The sequence below is a fragment of the Larus michahellis genome, chromosome 1 (assembly GCF_964199755.1).
Source record: "Larus michahellis chromosome 1, bLarMic1.1, whole genome shotgun sequence".
Lineage (NCBI taxonomy): Eukaryota > Metazoa > Chordata > Aves > Charadriiformes > Laridae > Larus > Larus michahellis.
In genome coordinates this window covers 101,106,624-101,124,080 of record NC_133896.1, presented here as the reverse complement: position 1 = coordinate 101,124,080, position 17,457 = coordinate 101,106,624, and the positions used below count along the sequence as shown (strand labels likewise).

Genomic DNA, 17,457 nt, shown 5'->3' with positions numbered 1-17,457 from the left:
AGCCAGATCCAAGAGCTGGGTTCCCCTCTGGTTCAGCCGACTGTTCTCTGGAAACTCACACTCACAAGACGTACAAGTCTCTCACGTGCCAGCGACAGCCCCTCCTGGTCATCAAAATGGCTGCCCCTGCCCCCATCCAAGCAGCATCCTTCTACAGGCCTTCCCAAATTGCATGTCATCCTTCCTGGTCTCCATTGCAAAGACCCCTTTCAACGATTCTGCCATATTATTGCTTTTCACAGGCTTTAGGGATATGCAGGGTTTAACATGCTGGAAGTAAGCTATTTGCCTTTTATTTGTGTATGCCACTCCCTGCAGAGATGCTGATACGTGTCTTTGGCCTGATCATCAGTTACTGACAGCAAACTTCTTTCAGCTAGTTCATATGTTCTCCAGTCAAAACCATTTGCTTACAGAGCAGTAGGAGAAAACCGAACTTTTAAGTATAAAACCAATCCATCTTCCTTTTCACATTAATACACCTGCCAAGATTCAAAGTGCTGCTCTTGCAATTCTAAATACTCCAGCTTTCCTTAATTGTTCTCACCTCTAAAGCCTTCACTCTCTGAAACCTACACATCATAGAGACATAGACTAGTCAATGACAGTGCAGTTTAGAAAACAATATGCTAGCAAAAAATATTTTCTATTTCTCAGCCTGAAATGTTACCAAATATCTTCTGATGTTCAAGTGCAGTTAATAAATCAAAAATGCAGCTATTATGTTATGTTGTTTTAAAACAAAGATCTTATACTTTTTTTTCCTTAATCATCAGATGCTAAAAGAATAAAACTCACCGGGTAAGAATTTCAGTGTTCCATTTTTGTATCTTTTTCCCTTTCCTATGATCTTGGAAAGATGAGTTCAGATCCCTGCCCCCAAATAAAAAGGCACAAAAGCAGCAGCTTTTTCAATGTGTGAATCTGCATGCTAACTCACTTCACAAAATTTTAAACCTCCAATCACGTGTGTCATCAGTAGAAGAGATCACACCTGGTGATACACAAAATACAGCACCCAGAAAGGATAATTAAAGCCCACACGAGGGCTCAGGCCCAGGGCTAAATCATGCAGCCACCGATGCTCCTCAGCTGCAGCAGTAGCTGCTAGTGCTGGCAGACAGTGCCAGGCTGCCTTAAGAGTTGCTGAACATTCAGCCTACTCCGTTCCTGTAACAGAGGAAAGAAATACCCTCTCAGAGGAACCACTGCTCCTGCTCCAAGTCCTGGATGGAGCTGGACCTCCCTGGGCTTTCTGACTCGGGTACACGCTGTGCAGGTTCAGATCACACGGCAATTCCCACCCTCCAAGCCTTACAGGGTGAAGTTTAGCTACTCCTGAATACAGGGAGAGCTCTTTAACTTACAATTCATCTGGTATATCTGCAAATATAATTTGTACAAGGCTAAGTACCATGGACTCACAAACAGCGTGCTGGCAATAGCAATTACCAAGGATGTATGTGCACTGCAGAAGCAGCTCACGTAAGATTTTCTAGCCTTGCAGTTGCAACTAAAGCATTACCGAGCAGCCAAAGACTGAAAAGTGCTCACTATGGTTGAAGTTTAGCTCAAGCAAATGCCACAACATAAAACTCAATCATTTTTTTCACCACTGGAGTATCAGAGTTTAGGTTAGACCGCTAAAATCCTCTTAACATAAAACACATACTGAGGTACTTCCACCCTGGCTTAACAGCTGATGAGCGCCAACATGTCCAAGGGAAAAACCAGCCAACTTGCAAAGTGACCTCTCCCGAGCCACTGTCAGTCCCAATTCACAACAGTTTCATTCTGCCTACAAACATCCCTGTTTGAAAAGCTTGGCATATACCACCACTTACTTCAGAAGCCATTGATCACTTTCCACCTTCGTGAAATGATATCTAAAAAAACAACTAGCCAATAAACCCTTAACTCACATTGAGTCCTCAGTCTCCCCTGAGCAGAGGGAATCAAAGAACCTTTTATTTTTTTCTTTAAAGTTACTATCGTGGAAGATACTGGGAAATTGCTGAACCAAGCATTTTATTAGCAGATGGAAGATTTAGGTCTTAACCTCACACCTGGAATTAATGCAAGCCTAAATAAAATTTTTGTTTTTCTAATACCTATCCTTCCCTCCTTTCCTAAAGATAGGGTAACGGTCCATCTTTAAAAAAAGAAAATACCAAACTCGAACAACAAAACTCAAAGACAAAAAAAAAACCACACCCTGACTTTACAAAAAGTTTTAGAAAGAAAATAAAGGTTTTCATTGAAATACTCCCCTTAAAGCCTCTATTACCAATTTTCAATTAACAGGGTCCCTCAAGATTTTTGTAGCATTTACAATGCTCTGCCACAGAACTTCCAGACTATGAGCCACCAACCTCCTTCTGTGGTTATGAAAAAAGTCTGTGCTGTACAGTATGTCCGGAGAGGTAACAAATATTTAGTCTTTCACATGAAGAGAGCCTGCTTACACAGAGTCATGGTCCCCAGCACGCTCAGCGCTCTGCTCTTTCACGCTTACATGAAAAGCTTCTCAGAACAATCGTTGCTGTTTACAAATGATGACATCATGAAGAAGGACTAGCAGCTAGTTGAAAAGCAAGAAAAAGCAAAGCAATTTATGAGCTTTTGTGAATTAGAATGCACACCTAAGACAGAGTGCCCTGCCATAACAAGAGGGCTAGGTTTTTATACACAGTTATGCAAAGCACTTTCCATGTGAAGCTTATATGTGGCCCTCAAAGAGTAACCATATATAAAATCATAACAATATTTCAAGAAAACAGTTAAATGCACTACTTCTGCCCAGGAAAATTACCAAGCTTTCGGGCGGAACTAACAACTTCAGTCTTCAAAACTACTCCCTCATCTAATAAAACTGGACTGCAAATTCCAGCTAAAAATGATTCACCTGCCTCTCCTCCCCTGTGTGAGGATATCACCCCTCACAACACCCCGCTTCTTTCTGAATAAAGCTTCTGGCAGCTCACACTCACCCATTCAGCATTCACTGAAGAAACACACTGCGTTATTCATTCCTCTGTGCCCTGTGCTGCTGATGCAATGGAAAGAGCGCCAAAGATCGTGAGCATACCAAGTATGCTGAAGCCCATCTTTCCTTATCGCTGCTGTACTCGCAGATGGACACGATGATTAAAAAGTAACCCACAGAGTGCTTTGCACACCGTTCAGAGCAGGAGAAAAAACTGACGCCCTCCAAGTGAGACGATACCTTCCATAAGCATGCCCCCAGCAAGAGAAGGAAATTCCTCATTCTTGGGAGGAATACAGACCCTTCCCTTCCCCTCTTATGCAGTGGAAAGGAAGCAGCCACCATGGACGCTACAGTTTGCCTTCCCTGGTCCTACTGCAGTTTTCTGTGGCTGCAAACACCAAGACCTTATGGTTCTTTTGAGATAAGGAGAGAACTCACTTTCTAACAAAGCAGGCATTCACTATTGTAAGGTGCGTAGCAGATGCCAAATAAATTGTGTGAATCTTAACTAAAAAATGGTTAACCTGCTTCTTCTACACCCATGGTTACCACCTTTGCAACATGCCACTGATTTTCCACTATCTCAAAAGCTTTAGACTCCTTCTCCTGCTGCCCCCAGAAGCTGTGCAGAAGTTTTGGATTTAACACTGCAGGGTACTTAAGAAAGCGATAAGCAACGACAAGAAGTGACCTGCTGACACAACTGAGTCTGGATGAAATACCAGACCCTGACCCTTACCGAACCTGCAGGCAAACTTTCAGAAGCCCCACTTTGACATCAGAGATTCACGTAGACGCTTAGGAATCTGACGCTGTGGGGCACCGCATATTAACAGGGGTTAAACCTTTAGGGTAAAGGTTATAGTAAGGACTTAAACTTCAAAGCTAAGACAGAACCTGTTGCATCATTCAACAGTAGTGCAATGAGCAAGGTCAAACTAAACTGCAGAACAGTTACCCCTCCTAAAGGCAAAGCCCTGTTACAGAAGCCATGTCAAGAGCTAAATTACAAGAGCAAAACATTTTCTGGAAGTTTTAAATATTTAACAGAAAACCCCACACTTATATTGGCAACTAAGATGCAAAAATGTAAGTTTATGTAATGTGAAGTCACTGTCATTATTTGCTTATATATTGGTGACTGTTTCAAACCATGACACTGTTTGCACAGCAAGCTCTGCATTACTAAGAGTTACTGTCTGTGCAGAAACACAATAATAAGAAACATAATTCACTTATATAAACTGGAAGCTGGTGGGACATTCATAATATTGACTTCCTTATTGCTTCTGTGTGTACGTAGGGTTTAAGATTAGCAGTAAGTTGTCCAGTAGTTTGATAACTGAGAAGTAACGTTAAACAAACTTGATGAAAATCTCAGTTGTGAATTAAAGTTGGAAAAATTATCCCCTTGCTAACCTTTCAAGCTGTCAAGCGTAAGATGCAAATGTTTTCTTGATTTACGTCACCAGTTGTCAGCACACCACTTTGTCGGCAGTGTCAGAAACTTTCAACTTCCCCAATGTGAGAAAGCAAATCCCATAATGCTGAGTGAATTTTAAGATAATACTTACCTTATCATCTTCTCTATATGCAAGCACTTGTTCTGCAACTTGATGTGCAGTATCAAGAATGAAGGCATCGATTCAGAATCCTTCTCTCTTCTGAAGTTACACGGCTACACTGAAGTTCCCCAAAACCTGCCTAAATATTCCGTTCTTGATCCTTCTTTTTCTGTTCCATGTACGGCTTTGTAGGTAAAGGCCATTAAGTTCATCTCTGCTCTCCAAAACAACTAGAATAAGCCAACAAACATGATTTTATCTGGATAAGTCACAGAACTCGCTTTGCTAAATGCATGCTGGTTTCTACATTTCATGAAACAAAATTCCATGCCAAAATGGAGTAATACCTAGGCGAATACTCTAGATAATGAACAGCAAAATAATTCAGAAACTACAATTAAAGAACTGCACCTCACAAATAACACTAAAACCTCACACTTGCATTCTGCTGCCCATTTTTAAGCCCAGTTCAAACGAGGTATTCTCTGTAAGCTACCCAGTCACAGAGCCTTATTTGAACCACCTCACAGATAAACTGCATCAGCTCTCTCTTGTCTTTCTAAAATATAAGCCTTAGCAATTCTTCTGGCCAGTACAATAAACTCCTGCAACCCAACAGCAAGTTCTTGAAAAATAAGTTGTTCCACTTTCTAAAAAAAAACCCAAAACCAACAACGACAACAGTTAGTCATATAAAATGCCACATTTAAATCTAGCTGTATACAAGCTACATCTATTTTGTTATCCAATATCTATGTTTATTTTCTCTAGTTAAATTGAAAAATTAGGGAAAAACGCATGCAACTTCTGCAGCAAGTCAAGTGATAAATGACATTTGTGCAGGATTCGTCTGAATGAAGAATAATGCTGAGTTCATTACAAGTTTACTTGAAGGTGACTCAATTTAAACGATTTTTTTTTTTAAGGGGCTGCTCTTTAATGGGGCTTCATAATTAGTGTCAAAATAGTTGAAATACTGGTTTTAAAAGTAAAGGATCCAAGAAAAATATGAAGTCCTAGGTTTACAGAAAGCTGGTAACTGTTCTGCACGTACCTGTTTCTGTATTAGAGACATGTAATGGGTTAAAAGCATTCCAGCACATACCTAAGCTGGCTTTCTTTTACAATAGCACAGAATCCAGACTCTGTTCACAGAATAGCAAACATATTCCAGTTTTCCTTTATCATCCTAGAAGAATTTGCTGAAAGCATTGGTTTTGTTAAATAGAGGTCCTACTTAACATATCTTATTGGAAGCGTTCTACCTTTCTCTTGACACAACAGTCTATCTAGTGCACTCATTCCCTTATCGTCTTTGTTATTCCCTTAACCTATTTGATGCAACACCACTCTTGGACCATTTCATCCCTGGAAAGTACCCTCTTTTTATTCTATTTCTTTCTGAGTTTCTCCATAAACACAAAGCACTCCCCCCCCCCCATCAAGGAAAGGTCATTTAAAAACTTTATTCTGTAAGGTATCCATTTAAAACACAAACAATGCCTTGCTGCAAGAGAGAAGTATCTCTAATTGAGTCAACTTTTGGGTTTGCCTGTTACGTGATTGGGATTTGTCCTTCCTTCTCCTTCATGCAACGGGAAGCCTGTGATGAAAGTAAGATGCTTTCAGAAACAAAGCCTGACACCACAGAACACTGCGAAGAAACAAAGACTTCTAACATAACTTTTAAGCTGAAGCCAGAGGTCTGGGAAAAGCAGAGACACACTGTTTCTACAGTAAGGTAGCGGAGCTCCCTCTATTGAATTAGCTGCCAATATCTCTTCAAGTTTAAAAGATGCCAACTATAGTCAGAATCAATGTTCTGTTAAAAAAACCCAAGACTTTCCAGCCTGGACAGCTGGGACGCACCCATCAGGTACACGGTATGAGAGAGCTAGCCGAGGGATGGGGACAACCACCGCACAGAGCTTCTGACCCATGCCAAAATGTCACCAACCTGCCAAGGCTTCAGCCCTGGGGACTTCTGCTGTCCACGAGACCTAAGGAGATGTTTAAAATTTGACTGCTGTTTGAGCACGTTCCCTCAGGGGTGAAACTGCTGTGACCAGTACCCATCTTTAACAATGCCAGGAGGTTCTACAGATGGGGCTACCACAGCACAAAACACAATGCATGAATGTGGTTCAAACATTTGAACCACAAGCATTTGAAGTTTCTCTTCACAATAAGGGGTTAACTATACAGAGTGCAACCTTATTGAAAACAGATGATATGGAGATACACAGAGAGAGACTGCTGAAACACTCATTAAATCACCAAATGCACTTTTTGCTTTTTATCAAGGGAACAGCTTAGTATTTCCATTGCTATTGAAAGCACTTCTAATGCTTTCTAACCAAACATTACAGAATTGTTCTAACCCCTGATAACCTCTAAAAATCATACCCTAAAGCTGCAGGCGCGCTCTCTCCACTGTTTTATCACTTTCTCCCTTTTTTTACCTCCCAAAAGAGGCATATTTCTTATCAACAAGAAAAATGCCAGTTCAGTAGAAGCAGCAGTTGTTTTAATAAGTAAATATTTATTTGCCTTTCTGGAGACCTATATACATGATAAGAAAAGCAATTTAATCTTAAACTAGGCAGATATTCCTCAAAAGAGCCACCACTTCAGAGCAGTAAACTAATATCCACTGGTGTAGGACCAACTGCAATTTAAGTCAGCCTCAATAAAACACGCTGGGGAAGAAGAAAAACAAAACAAAACCAGAGAAGAAAAAAAGGGAAGAAACTCAATCCAATCACTGCCCGCAATGGATTGTCAGCATACTAGTTGGTACTGCGATCTCCTCTGTAAATGATGAGATTCATTTTCAAGTGTACTAAAGACAGGAACGTATAACCTCCTTTAATATTCATCCTGTTCTTATTAAAGAAGAGATACCAAGATAAAGAATGTGTAGGTCAAAGCCTTGACTTCAGGGAAGATAATGCTCAACAACTGCAAATCAAGGGGAGTCATTAATGTTCAGTTTTTCCTGGAAAAAAATCACATTCTGCTCCAGTCAATTCTAATTATCACCCTACAGCATTTACAGTTCTTCAAGATTCTCTCATTTGAGCATCAGTGCATGGAAGCGTAACTATTTTTCTTGAAAGCAGAGGAACTCGAGAGAAAACAGCACATTGCAACAGGTCCTCAATTCTCTTACAAGTGTGGCCTTGAAGTTTACATATATTTTCTAATAAAAAAGAAAATGGATTCTATTACCAGAGGAAAAAGCTACACACTAGCCAACGCAAAGGAACCTTGAGGAGCACTGAACAGAGAGCCTGAAGATGATGGTTTTTAGATACAGTAGATTCTCTCAAAAACCAGTACGTAAAGTCTGGCCCTGTGTCAGAGTTTGCAGAGCTGAACAAGACCATCCTAAAACCCCATACTACTAGTGACGTGAAAAAAACAGTTTCCACAGTCAGCATGGTAATATTAAAAAAAAAAAAAAAAGCCTCCCATGTGTGAAACAAGCACTGGAGACCAGACCTTGAGGCAATTTATCTGTGATCATCATGCTTATAGTCATGTAGTGCAAGTCACAAAAAATGAAAACTGAATATTGATCATCTAGTGTTAGGAAATCAAATTAGAAATTATACCTCCTACAAAGTCAGCAAATTCAGCCTCTCAGCTGTTAGTTGGCTCAAGCAGATACAGGTAGGCCTGGCTCCTCTGTAGCCGGTTTCCTATTCTGCTATCTGCCTTGTTTCACACAACCTGTCCAAAACTGCTTTGACAAAAAATACTCTCTGGAAAGTCCCTGTGGTAGGAACCTAAGAAAAGCCCATGGTGGTGTGATGTGGTATGACCAGCAAACACATTAAAGCTATTGCCACTATAATAATGTTTGGTTTTATACGATATCATTCTTCACCACATGTAATCAGATACAAAGTTATGGAAATCTTCAGTGAGCACTCTTATAGCTTAAGACTACAAACTACATTACAGAAGTTGGCTATTTGTAAGAAAATAGAGAATATAAGTTTATCCTGATCACGCAGATGTAATTTGCATTATGTAAAACACTTAATGCTATTTTCTTTATTTTCCCCTTCACACGTCATCTTGCATAAATATTTAGAGATTCTGTTCCCCACAACTTTCTGCTGGATATAAGCCGAATAGCTTAACTTCTACTTACAAAGACAGCCGAAACAATTTACCCTGGGATTACGCATTCGCATTCTAGGTTACTTTCAGGAAGAAGAATGGATGGTACCGTGAGGAAGGGTATTGCACAGGTTGGAAAGTGGAAATAAGATATCTCGGAATTAAATATGACTTACGACAGAGACATTTATTTCATGAACATAACAACATATATTTTCTCCAGTAAAAATCAATGGTCTGATACTTCAGAGATTTACAGACCTGGATGATTTCTGTTGTTGCCCTCTGCCTTATGAGAAGTGCTAGAAACTCAACAGAAGAAGGGAGAGCACAAGAAGAAAAATAATTTATGTTGCAAGACTTTTCTAGCATATTCACACCAAAAGAAAAAAATAACAGAATTTTTAAACATATCAAACACTTCCCAAATGCAAACGGTTTAACAACTTATAGCTCACTTAAAAAATGAGTCTGGCTTTGCTACCTGCATATTTGGCCTCAGACACACAGCATATCAAAACATACATGGTCCAGACATTTTCTGACTTCTGTTTCAGAAAAACCATGCCATGTGAACTTCGGATCTTAATAATAATGAAAACCAGTTTCTCTAGATCAATGTCACACCAGATAAACCAGGAAAGAAAACCCCATGTAGTAAGGAGTGAGAGAACAGTTAAGCGCTATGTGAATGACACTACATATTACAGTCTCACTAACTACCCTTACGCAATATAGCAATATATAACAAGTCTTTAGTAATAAAACATAGTATGAGACACTGAGCTTCACAGTTATAATTCAGCAGAAAGCAGGGGGGAGGGGAAAACTTTACAAAGGTCGCGATTAGCTCCTGATTAAGACTTGACTTTCTTTTCACATACAGTCATTTCCTCTAGAAAAGTATGGAGATTTTAATTGGTGTTCTGATTTAGTCTGACCTAGACTTAGCCTCCTAGTACCAAACACGGACTTGGACCTCCTCCTTTTTATTTTTTTAAATGGGTTTCTCCCCAGGTAATTTATTCTGTGAAGAAAGAAACTCAAAACTTCTCATAGAGATCCCCAGTCAGCTTGAATATTGCTGGAGATATCTACACTTAGTGCACATCAACTTTTAATATGCTTTTAATAGCTTATCTATTGCTTTCCATACACAAACCTGAAATGGAACTCCCAAAAGCCAAGCACCATGATAGAGTAATATATCCAGAATTTGTGGTAGATGATAGCAAATCAGCTGCCATCTGAACTAGCTGAGATAGCAAGGCGAAAGAAATGTGAAGTATACAGTAATGTGAAGAGCTTTTTATAGAGATTTTTATATTAAAGTATCTTTTATACTCCACAGAATAAACAGAGAACTAGAGGCGTAAATCTTGTATTAGGCTTTCCAGGCATTTTCAGTACTGCGGGGAAAGTTTCTGAGCTGAGATGGGCTGGTTTCTCCCGCTATGTATTTGGTCACACACTTAGTCTGAGCTTCGCCTTGAGGGAGCAAGGAAGAAATGAAGAGCAAAAAGAACTAGGTATATTTACCTCCAACCTATTTAGATCATAGTCCCATCTTTTTCTACACCTGCATCAACACAACCCTTGAGATAAAATATTGTATGGTTTCATGTTTCCTTCCATGGGAAAATGTAGACAGTCACACAATCAGCGAGATCATTTAGTATTTACTGGGATAAATCTCTCCACAGGGGATAGGTCTTGCTTCTTAGAAGCTGAGGTGCTTATTTCTCCGGATACTCCACATGCCTTTAAGATCTCGTAAAATGAACAATCTTTCCTGAAGACTTTCTCTACATTGCAGAATTCAGTATTAAACTCTGCCTCCAAGACTGGTATTTTTTATGTCCTACAGTGATTATACACTGTATTTGCAAAGCAAAAGCCCTAGCAGAGCAGCCTGACGTATTGCTTACGGCTCCGATAATGCTTTTCGTTCTGTTTGGAGCTTTTTTACTATTCTAACTGAAATTAAAGCTTCTGCAGCCTTACTTTATTGGTATAGCTCATTTTCTACTTCACTAGAGCTTGTACAAAACAAACATAAATACAGCCAGTGAAAAAGGTCTGTTCTTATCTTCCCTTTCGATGAGAACATACTGCCTGTAAATGGTTAACCGGAGAGCACGTAATAACAAGGCAGGGGCCAGGAATGAAAAACCACCAACTCCAACACTTCTGCAAACCCTTAGTCGTTGCAGGCACATAAATGCAAAGCCATTTCTTAAAAGCAATACAAAATGTTACCACAGGCTGACGCTCTTTCTACAAGAATAATGAGACGGTCTCCGCGTTGAATGCGGAACTCCTCACTTCACAGCTTCTCCCTCAGACTTCACTTTCACGCTCAATATTTACAAAATAAAGCCTACAAACACCTCATGGCCAAAATATTCCCAGAACAATTAGGGCATTTAGCACTCCCTGCGCCTTCCCGCTTCCCTAACGCCTCAAGACTGCTTTCACGGGGGATGGGGGTGGGAAGAAGTTACCCACGCGAACCCGCTGCGCCGGGGAGCAGCCGCACCCCACGCGGCGCTGCCCCCCACGCACGGCACCCGGCGCTGCCCCACGGGGAAGCCGAGAGCGGGGCCGCTTCCCCCCGCTTCCCGCCCGGCTGTCGCGCGGCACCACGCCGACGGCGATCCCCGGGGCACCGCCAAAGCGGCAAGCTGCCCTCGGCCCCGCAGGCAGCCGGCCACGGCCACGGGCGGCACGGAAGGCGGGGAGAGGGAAAGCGGCTTGGCACGGCCGAAGTTGGAGAGCGGCGGGCTGCGGGGACGTGCCGCTCATTATGGAAGTGAAACGGGAGCCGCGCCGAGCCGAGCCGAGCCCCGGCGCTCCTGACCGCCCGCTGCCCGGCGGCCGGTGACAACGCCCCGCAGAGACCCCACCGCCCCTTCCCACGGGAAAAAGCGACACCAACGCCACTCAGCCCCCGCACCGCCTAGGCAGCTCCTGCCTCTCCCCTCAGGAGAGGCGGCATCAGCCCGCCCCGCCGGCCGTCTTCCCCGGGGGCAGGAGGGGACCAGCCCCCCCCCCCCCCCGCCCGCTCCCCGCCAAGGCGAAACGGGGTGCGGAGGGAGCGACCCCGGCGCTCGGCCGCGCAGAGACCCCGCGGTAGGTGTCAGAGGGCTCCGGCTGAGGGAGGGAAAGAGGGAGAAGGCGGGCGGGCGGCCCCGCCGGCAGCAGCGAGCCGCGGGCGGGCACCGCCACCTGCGGCCCCGGCCTCTCCTCCGCCAAGTTACCGGCGGCCGGGACGGGGCGGTCGCGGTCGCCCCTTCCCGCGGGCGGGCGCTCACCTGGCGGCAGGCAGAGGGCTGCAAGCAGGAGGCAGAGCAGAGGCGGCGGCAGTGGGCGGCGGCGGCAGGAGGCGCAGGCGGCGGTGGCGGGGGGCTCCATCATCCCGCCTGCCCGCGGCGGGACCGGGAGGAAGCGGCGGAGCGGGGCGGCGCGCCCGCGGGGGCTCTTCCCTCTTCGCAGCGGAGCGGGGAGACGGCTTCACCCCCTCCGAGGCCGGGAGGCGGCGGCGGCAGCTTTACCCCGGCGGCGGGAGGAGCGGTAACTTCCCGGGCGCAGGGCGGCGGGGCGGCTGCTCTCCCTTCTCGGCGCGCAGTGAGGAGCGACTCCGCACCGGAGCAGGTGGCGGCTTCCCTCTGGCAGCCGAGCGGCGCTCCAGGACTGAGAGCTGCGGCGGGAGAGGCGGAGCCGGGTGGCGGCGACGGCGGTGGCGGCGGCGCCGTTGGCCCGGCCCCTCCGTGCCCCCGCCCCCGCCGTCCCGGCGCTGGGCGTGCAGGCAGCTAGCGGGGCCGGGGCGGCAGGGGGGGAAGCCCCGCGGGCAGCCCGAGCCGCCGCCCCGTCGGGATGCAGCCGCCCGCGCTGCCGGGGACGCGATTCCCCGCCTGGCCGGGGATGCGCCGCTGGCCCGGGGTCCCCTGGGCAACGGGAGGGGACCTGGGCGACGGGGCTGGCGGGCATGCGGGGCAAGCCCACCCCTGCGTCGCCCACCACCCCTTTGCATCTCCTCGGGGCATGGGCTGCTGTTCTGGTTTCTGTGCTCGGGATGCATGTTAGATGCCGGTATTTCAAATCAAGAGCTAAAAAAATTAATATTAATGCCCGTTCCGATATGTGTTTAGAACCCGTGATAGGTCCTGTGTTATCCTCTGCCTAGCCAAAACCAAAAATAAAAAAAAATCAAAGATAGTAACAATCAGTTTAATCTGGTTTAACTAATTTAGCAAAGGACTGGGTAAACGGAAGGGAAAGGAGCTCACAACAGTTCGTTGAATGGAGAAATGCGCTGAAGGGCAAAGGAGGAATCATTCGGCACTTCTGGAAGCCGGCTGCCCTAAAGGTCAAAAAGATTCCTCATCAAAGTAACGTAATCCAGAAACAGTGCTTTCCTGCACAGTGCTTTATTCTCCTGTTTCGGTCTGAGTAAGTGGTGCTGTTTCACATAGAGGGAAATAAGCAGCCTGAAGTCACACAGCAAGTTTCTTAGCTAACAGTACACTGTGATCAACACGTAGCCCACGCTGTCATATGAAGTAAGCCTGATGTCCAAAATCTAAAAATATGATTAATGCACATCATGTGGTATCTCCAGAGGGAATTTCTAGTAGTGAAATCTGAAGTGTCAAGTGCTTTATCTCACTTCACCACGTGATGATGTGAATTCTTAGACGGGAACTTCCCCAAAACTCCTAGAAATCAAAGACAAACTCAGCCAGTCTGTTCTGCAAACATATTTGCTATTCTCAAAACAATTTTCCTCATGGTTAACAACTAAGAATACTTAAACATTACCGCAATACAGAGCAGGTTTAGAATAACACAGCCAGTGTATTTTTTCTTCATGCATCATACTTATTTTCTGTAAAGTAGGGTAAGGATATTTCATTTTTAGAACTCTAAGTCTAAAACGTTGTCTTCAATTCAAAACATCCTTCTATTCTTCCACTTTTTTATTATTATTATTACTATTATTATTATTATCATCATCATCATCTTTCTTATTGTATAAGGCATGCTACGCAATGAATTTTAAAAATATTTTACTTTCTAGGCTTACTGCTCAGCAGAGCTCTCTCATCCTTTGTTTGCTCAGCAGATTTCTCACTCTGGGTATATTACTAAGCAGATTCCAAAAAAATTCTACTTTAAAGACCAATAATCTTTTTGTCTTCCTGTTGAAGCTGATTAGTTTTTCCCATTCACTGTTGGTTTTGTTTTTGGTTTTTTTCTTGCATGTTTAAAGGCAGTAGAGTAATCATTAGTAGGGATATTTAGAATTTTTATTGCTGTAGAGCCTGGAGACCCCTTGAAAATCTTGAGGCAGGCATTGTGTAGGACTGCATTGAGATGACCACCTAATCCAGTCCAAAGTTGTATTCCTACTATGTTTTTTAACTTCTAATGCTTTTAATAGTATGTGCTGGTTTTGCAACAGCTTGGGCTCCATTACAAATTAAGGGCCTAATCCTGCCTTCTTTATTGGTATGGGCAAGCCTGTTGAAGCTAGTAGGATTGTGGCTGGGAGAAAAGACAGAAAAGCCAAACTCTAAAAATTATCTGAATGCAAACAAACATAGAAGAGGAAGGAGTTTACAGGCCAGAATTCACTGTGCATTTAGTGTATCTTTTGTTTTAAACATGTCAATGGCAAGATCAATTTGTACACATTGCCCAGGTGGCCAAGAAGGCCAACAGCATCCTAGCCTGTATCAGGAATAGTGTGGTGAGCCGGACTAGGGAAGTGATCATCCCCCTGTACTCGGCACTGGTGAGGCCCCACCTCGAGTACTGCGTTCAGTTTTGGGCCCCTCGCTACAAGAGGGACATTGAGGTGTTGGAGCGTGTCCAGAGAAGGGCTACAAAGCTGGTGAGGGGCCTGGAGGACAAACCTTATGAAGAACGACTGAGGGAGCTGGGGTTGTTTAGCCTGGAGAAGAGGAGGCTGAGGGGAGACCTTATCACCCTCTACAACTACCTGAAAGGAGGTTGTAGAGAGATGGGGGCTGACCTCTTCTCCCTGGTGACAAGTGATAGGACGAGGGGAAACGGGTTCAAGTTACGTCAGGGGAGGTTTAGATTAGATATTAGGAGACATTTTTTCACTGAAAGGGTTATTAAACATTGGAATAGGCTGCCCAGGGAGGTGGTAGATTCACCATCTCTGGAGGTGTTTAAAAAAAGGGTAGATGGGGCACTGAGGGACACGGTTTAGAAGTGGCTCTTGTCAGGGTAGGCTGAAGGTTGGACTCGATGATCTTAAAGGTCCCTTCCAACCTCAACAATTCTATGATTCTATGATTCTACATACAAATACATGGTTTGCTGGTTTAGGGAATTAAATAATGCCTAAGCACCTTGTTTTTAAAGCAGATGATTAACTGCTCCCTCATTTGCATCAAAATAATGAATAGTATATATTTTCTGTCAGTGGGAGCAGGGATGAGGAAGTCTTTGTGAATATTGCAAATAATTTCCAACGGTGTGCTGCAGAGACTAAAAAGCAAACTATAGAACTATACATTTCAAACAGGCAAAACATACAGAGTTGTTTTACAATTTATGCTTAAGATAGTATTCAGAAAAATTACTCGTTAACTATTTTGCTCTCATGTCAATACTGAATGTGTTGTTTAAAGTCTGTAAGAAATACGAGAAATGCGGAAGATTACATTAAGGACATAATACTTAAATCAGAAATATGATTTGTTTAGGGTTCCTCTCACTCCTTTGTCATTTCTCTTCAAAGTTATTATTTCTACCTTTCACTTGAAAAGAGCTCTTTGAATTCTGAGTAAATAGAAAACATCTCAAGCTCAGATTACTTAAATGTTTTGATAACTTTACAGGAATTTAAACATGATTAGAAATTGTCAAGATAATTATTAAAGATATCTTTGTATGCTATGTATTTCAACTGTCCTCAATTCTGAGATTTGTAATTATTTCCTTTAATGTCTATTGGGTTAACAGAATATAGATTTGGTTTTTTACAGATCATTTTCTTGGGCCATGCTCCTCTTCCCATTGAAGTTAATGGGAGTATGAGTGAGTCACTGATCTGTTGGAAAAGTGGCGGCTGCCTGGCTTTAAAGTCCAAAATAAACATTTATTTTGAAGAAGTTAAAACACTTACTAGTACAAAAAAAAAATCTGTAGAAAATAACTCTGTGTTTGAAAAGCACAAATAATAATTAAAAAAAATCTTTGATAAATGCTTAATCCTATCAAACCATAGATTTCCTATTTATGTGACAAAGTGGATTAAAAGTGTAATCCATTAATAATGGCTGTGCATCATAATAAAGAGTTTTTGTTAAACTGAAATACCATTTCCCACTTACAACATATGCATAAAATAGTTACTTTTTAAGCAAATTTATAGCAAGAATAGTAGAGAATACTGTTGAATAGAGCACTGCTCAACACTCCTGGTAATTTAATCCGTTGTTAATAGTGAGTGAATAAGCTTTAATACTATGTCGATGAAACTGTGCATGTTGTTTTGGCTCAGCATCTGAAGTGCAGTCTGCAAACTGGAAGCCTTCTGTTGTTGAAACTGCCCTTGAATTGTATGACAACTATTGAATGCAACGTCCAGCCTTGCATTTCTGTAAATCTGATTCCGTTAGTTTTGCTGCACCCTATTAAGTTAAAGGTGTTAATTTGGAAGATACATACACGGGTATATATTCTTGTCATTTGTATTAACTCATTGCAACATTATCTAACACCAAGGGTTAAGCATGAGTGTAATCCACACTGCCAGTTACAACATTACTAGAGGAATTGTTGGTGAATCATCTAGGACTTGGGTCATAGAACATAGAATCTGTTAGGTTGGAAGGGACCTTTAAAGGTCATCTAGTCCAACCCCCCTGCAGTAAGCAGGGACATCTTCAACTAGATCAGGTTGCTCAGAGCCTCATCAAGCCTGGCCTTGAATGTCTCCAGGGATGGGGCCTCCAACACCTCTCTGGGCAACCTGAGCCAGTGTCTCACCACCCTCAAAGTAAAGAACTTCTTCCTAATGTCTAAACTAAACCTACCCTGCTCTAGTTTAAAACCATTGCCCCTCATCCTTATCGCTACATGCCCTTGCAAACAGCCCCTCCCCATCTCTCCTGTAGGCCCCCTTCAGGTACTGGAAGGCTGCTATAAGGTCTCCCTGGAGCCTCCTCTTCTCCAGGCTGAACAACCCCAACTCTCTCAGCCTGTCTTCGTAGGAGAGGTGCTTCAGCCCTTGGATCATCTTCATGGCCCTTTTATATTGTCATATGATATTGTCATATTTTATGACAATTGGAAAATCCACAAGGTGCTTCCTGCTCCTTAGGCGCCTCAATACCTTTAAACACCAGGCTCTGCAAATCTCAGCCAAAGCATGGTGAAGTCAAGCAGAGTCTTTCACTGACTTTGCTGGATTAAAGTACAAGCCGAGGCAGAAGAATACTCGTGTTCGTCAGGAATTATTTTGCATTGCTCAGTATCAGCACATGAAGGTAACTGTTAGCAACATCTTTCTGAATTAGATCAACTGTATATGGTGGAGCATCTCTAGGTTGTAAGGTATTTCAAACAACACATGCAGGACAAATAGAAAATGGTCAAAAAACAGACAGGCTAAAAATGAACTGTGACCAATAGCAGCAAAGAAGAAAGCCTGCTTACTGGGGTTTCTGCAGCTGTCTGCAAATTTGTCTGTCTCTGATCTAAGTAAACAAGACCCACATATTTGGAATAAAT

The 17,457-nt window shown here is 43.1% G+C and overlaps 1 protein-coding gene across 3 annotated transcripts in view; it reads right to left on the bottom strand.

Moving 5' to 3' along the window:
- The window catches only part of ALCAM (activated leukocyte cell adhesion molecule), a 121,209-nt gene extending 108,737 nt beyond the window's left edge, over window positions 1-12,472 (bottom strand). For all 3 annotated transcript variants that reach the window (XM_074596485.1, XM_074596466.1, XM_074596476.1), the window contains exon 1: window positions 12,000-12,472. In XM_074596485.1, the coding sequence (XP_074452586.1) occupies window positions 12,000-12,102 (103 nt within the window). In that variant the 5' untranslated portion in view covers window positions 12,103-12,472. The remainder of the gene's footprint in view (window positions 1-11,999) is intronic.
- Between the last annotated feature and the right edge of the window lie 4,985 nt (window positions 12,473-17,457).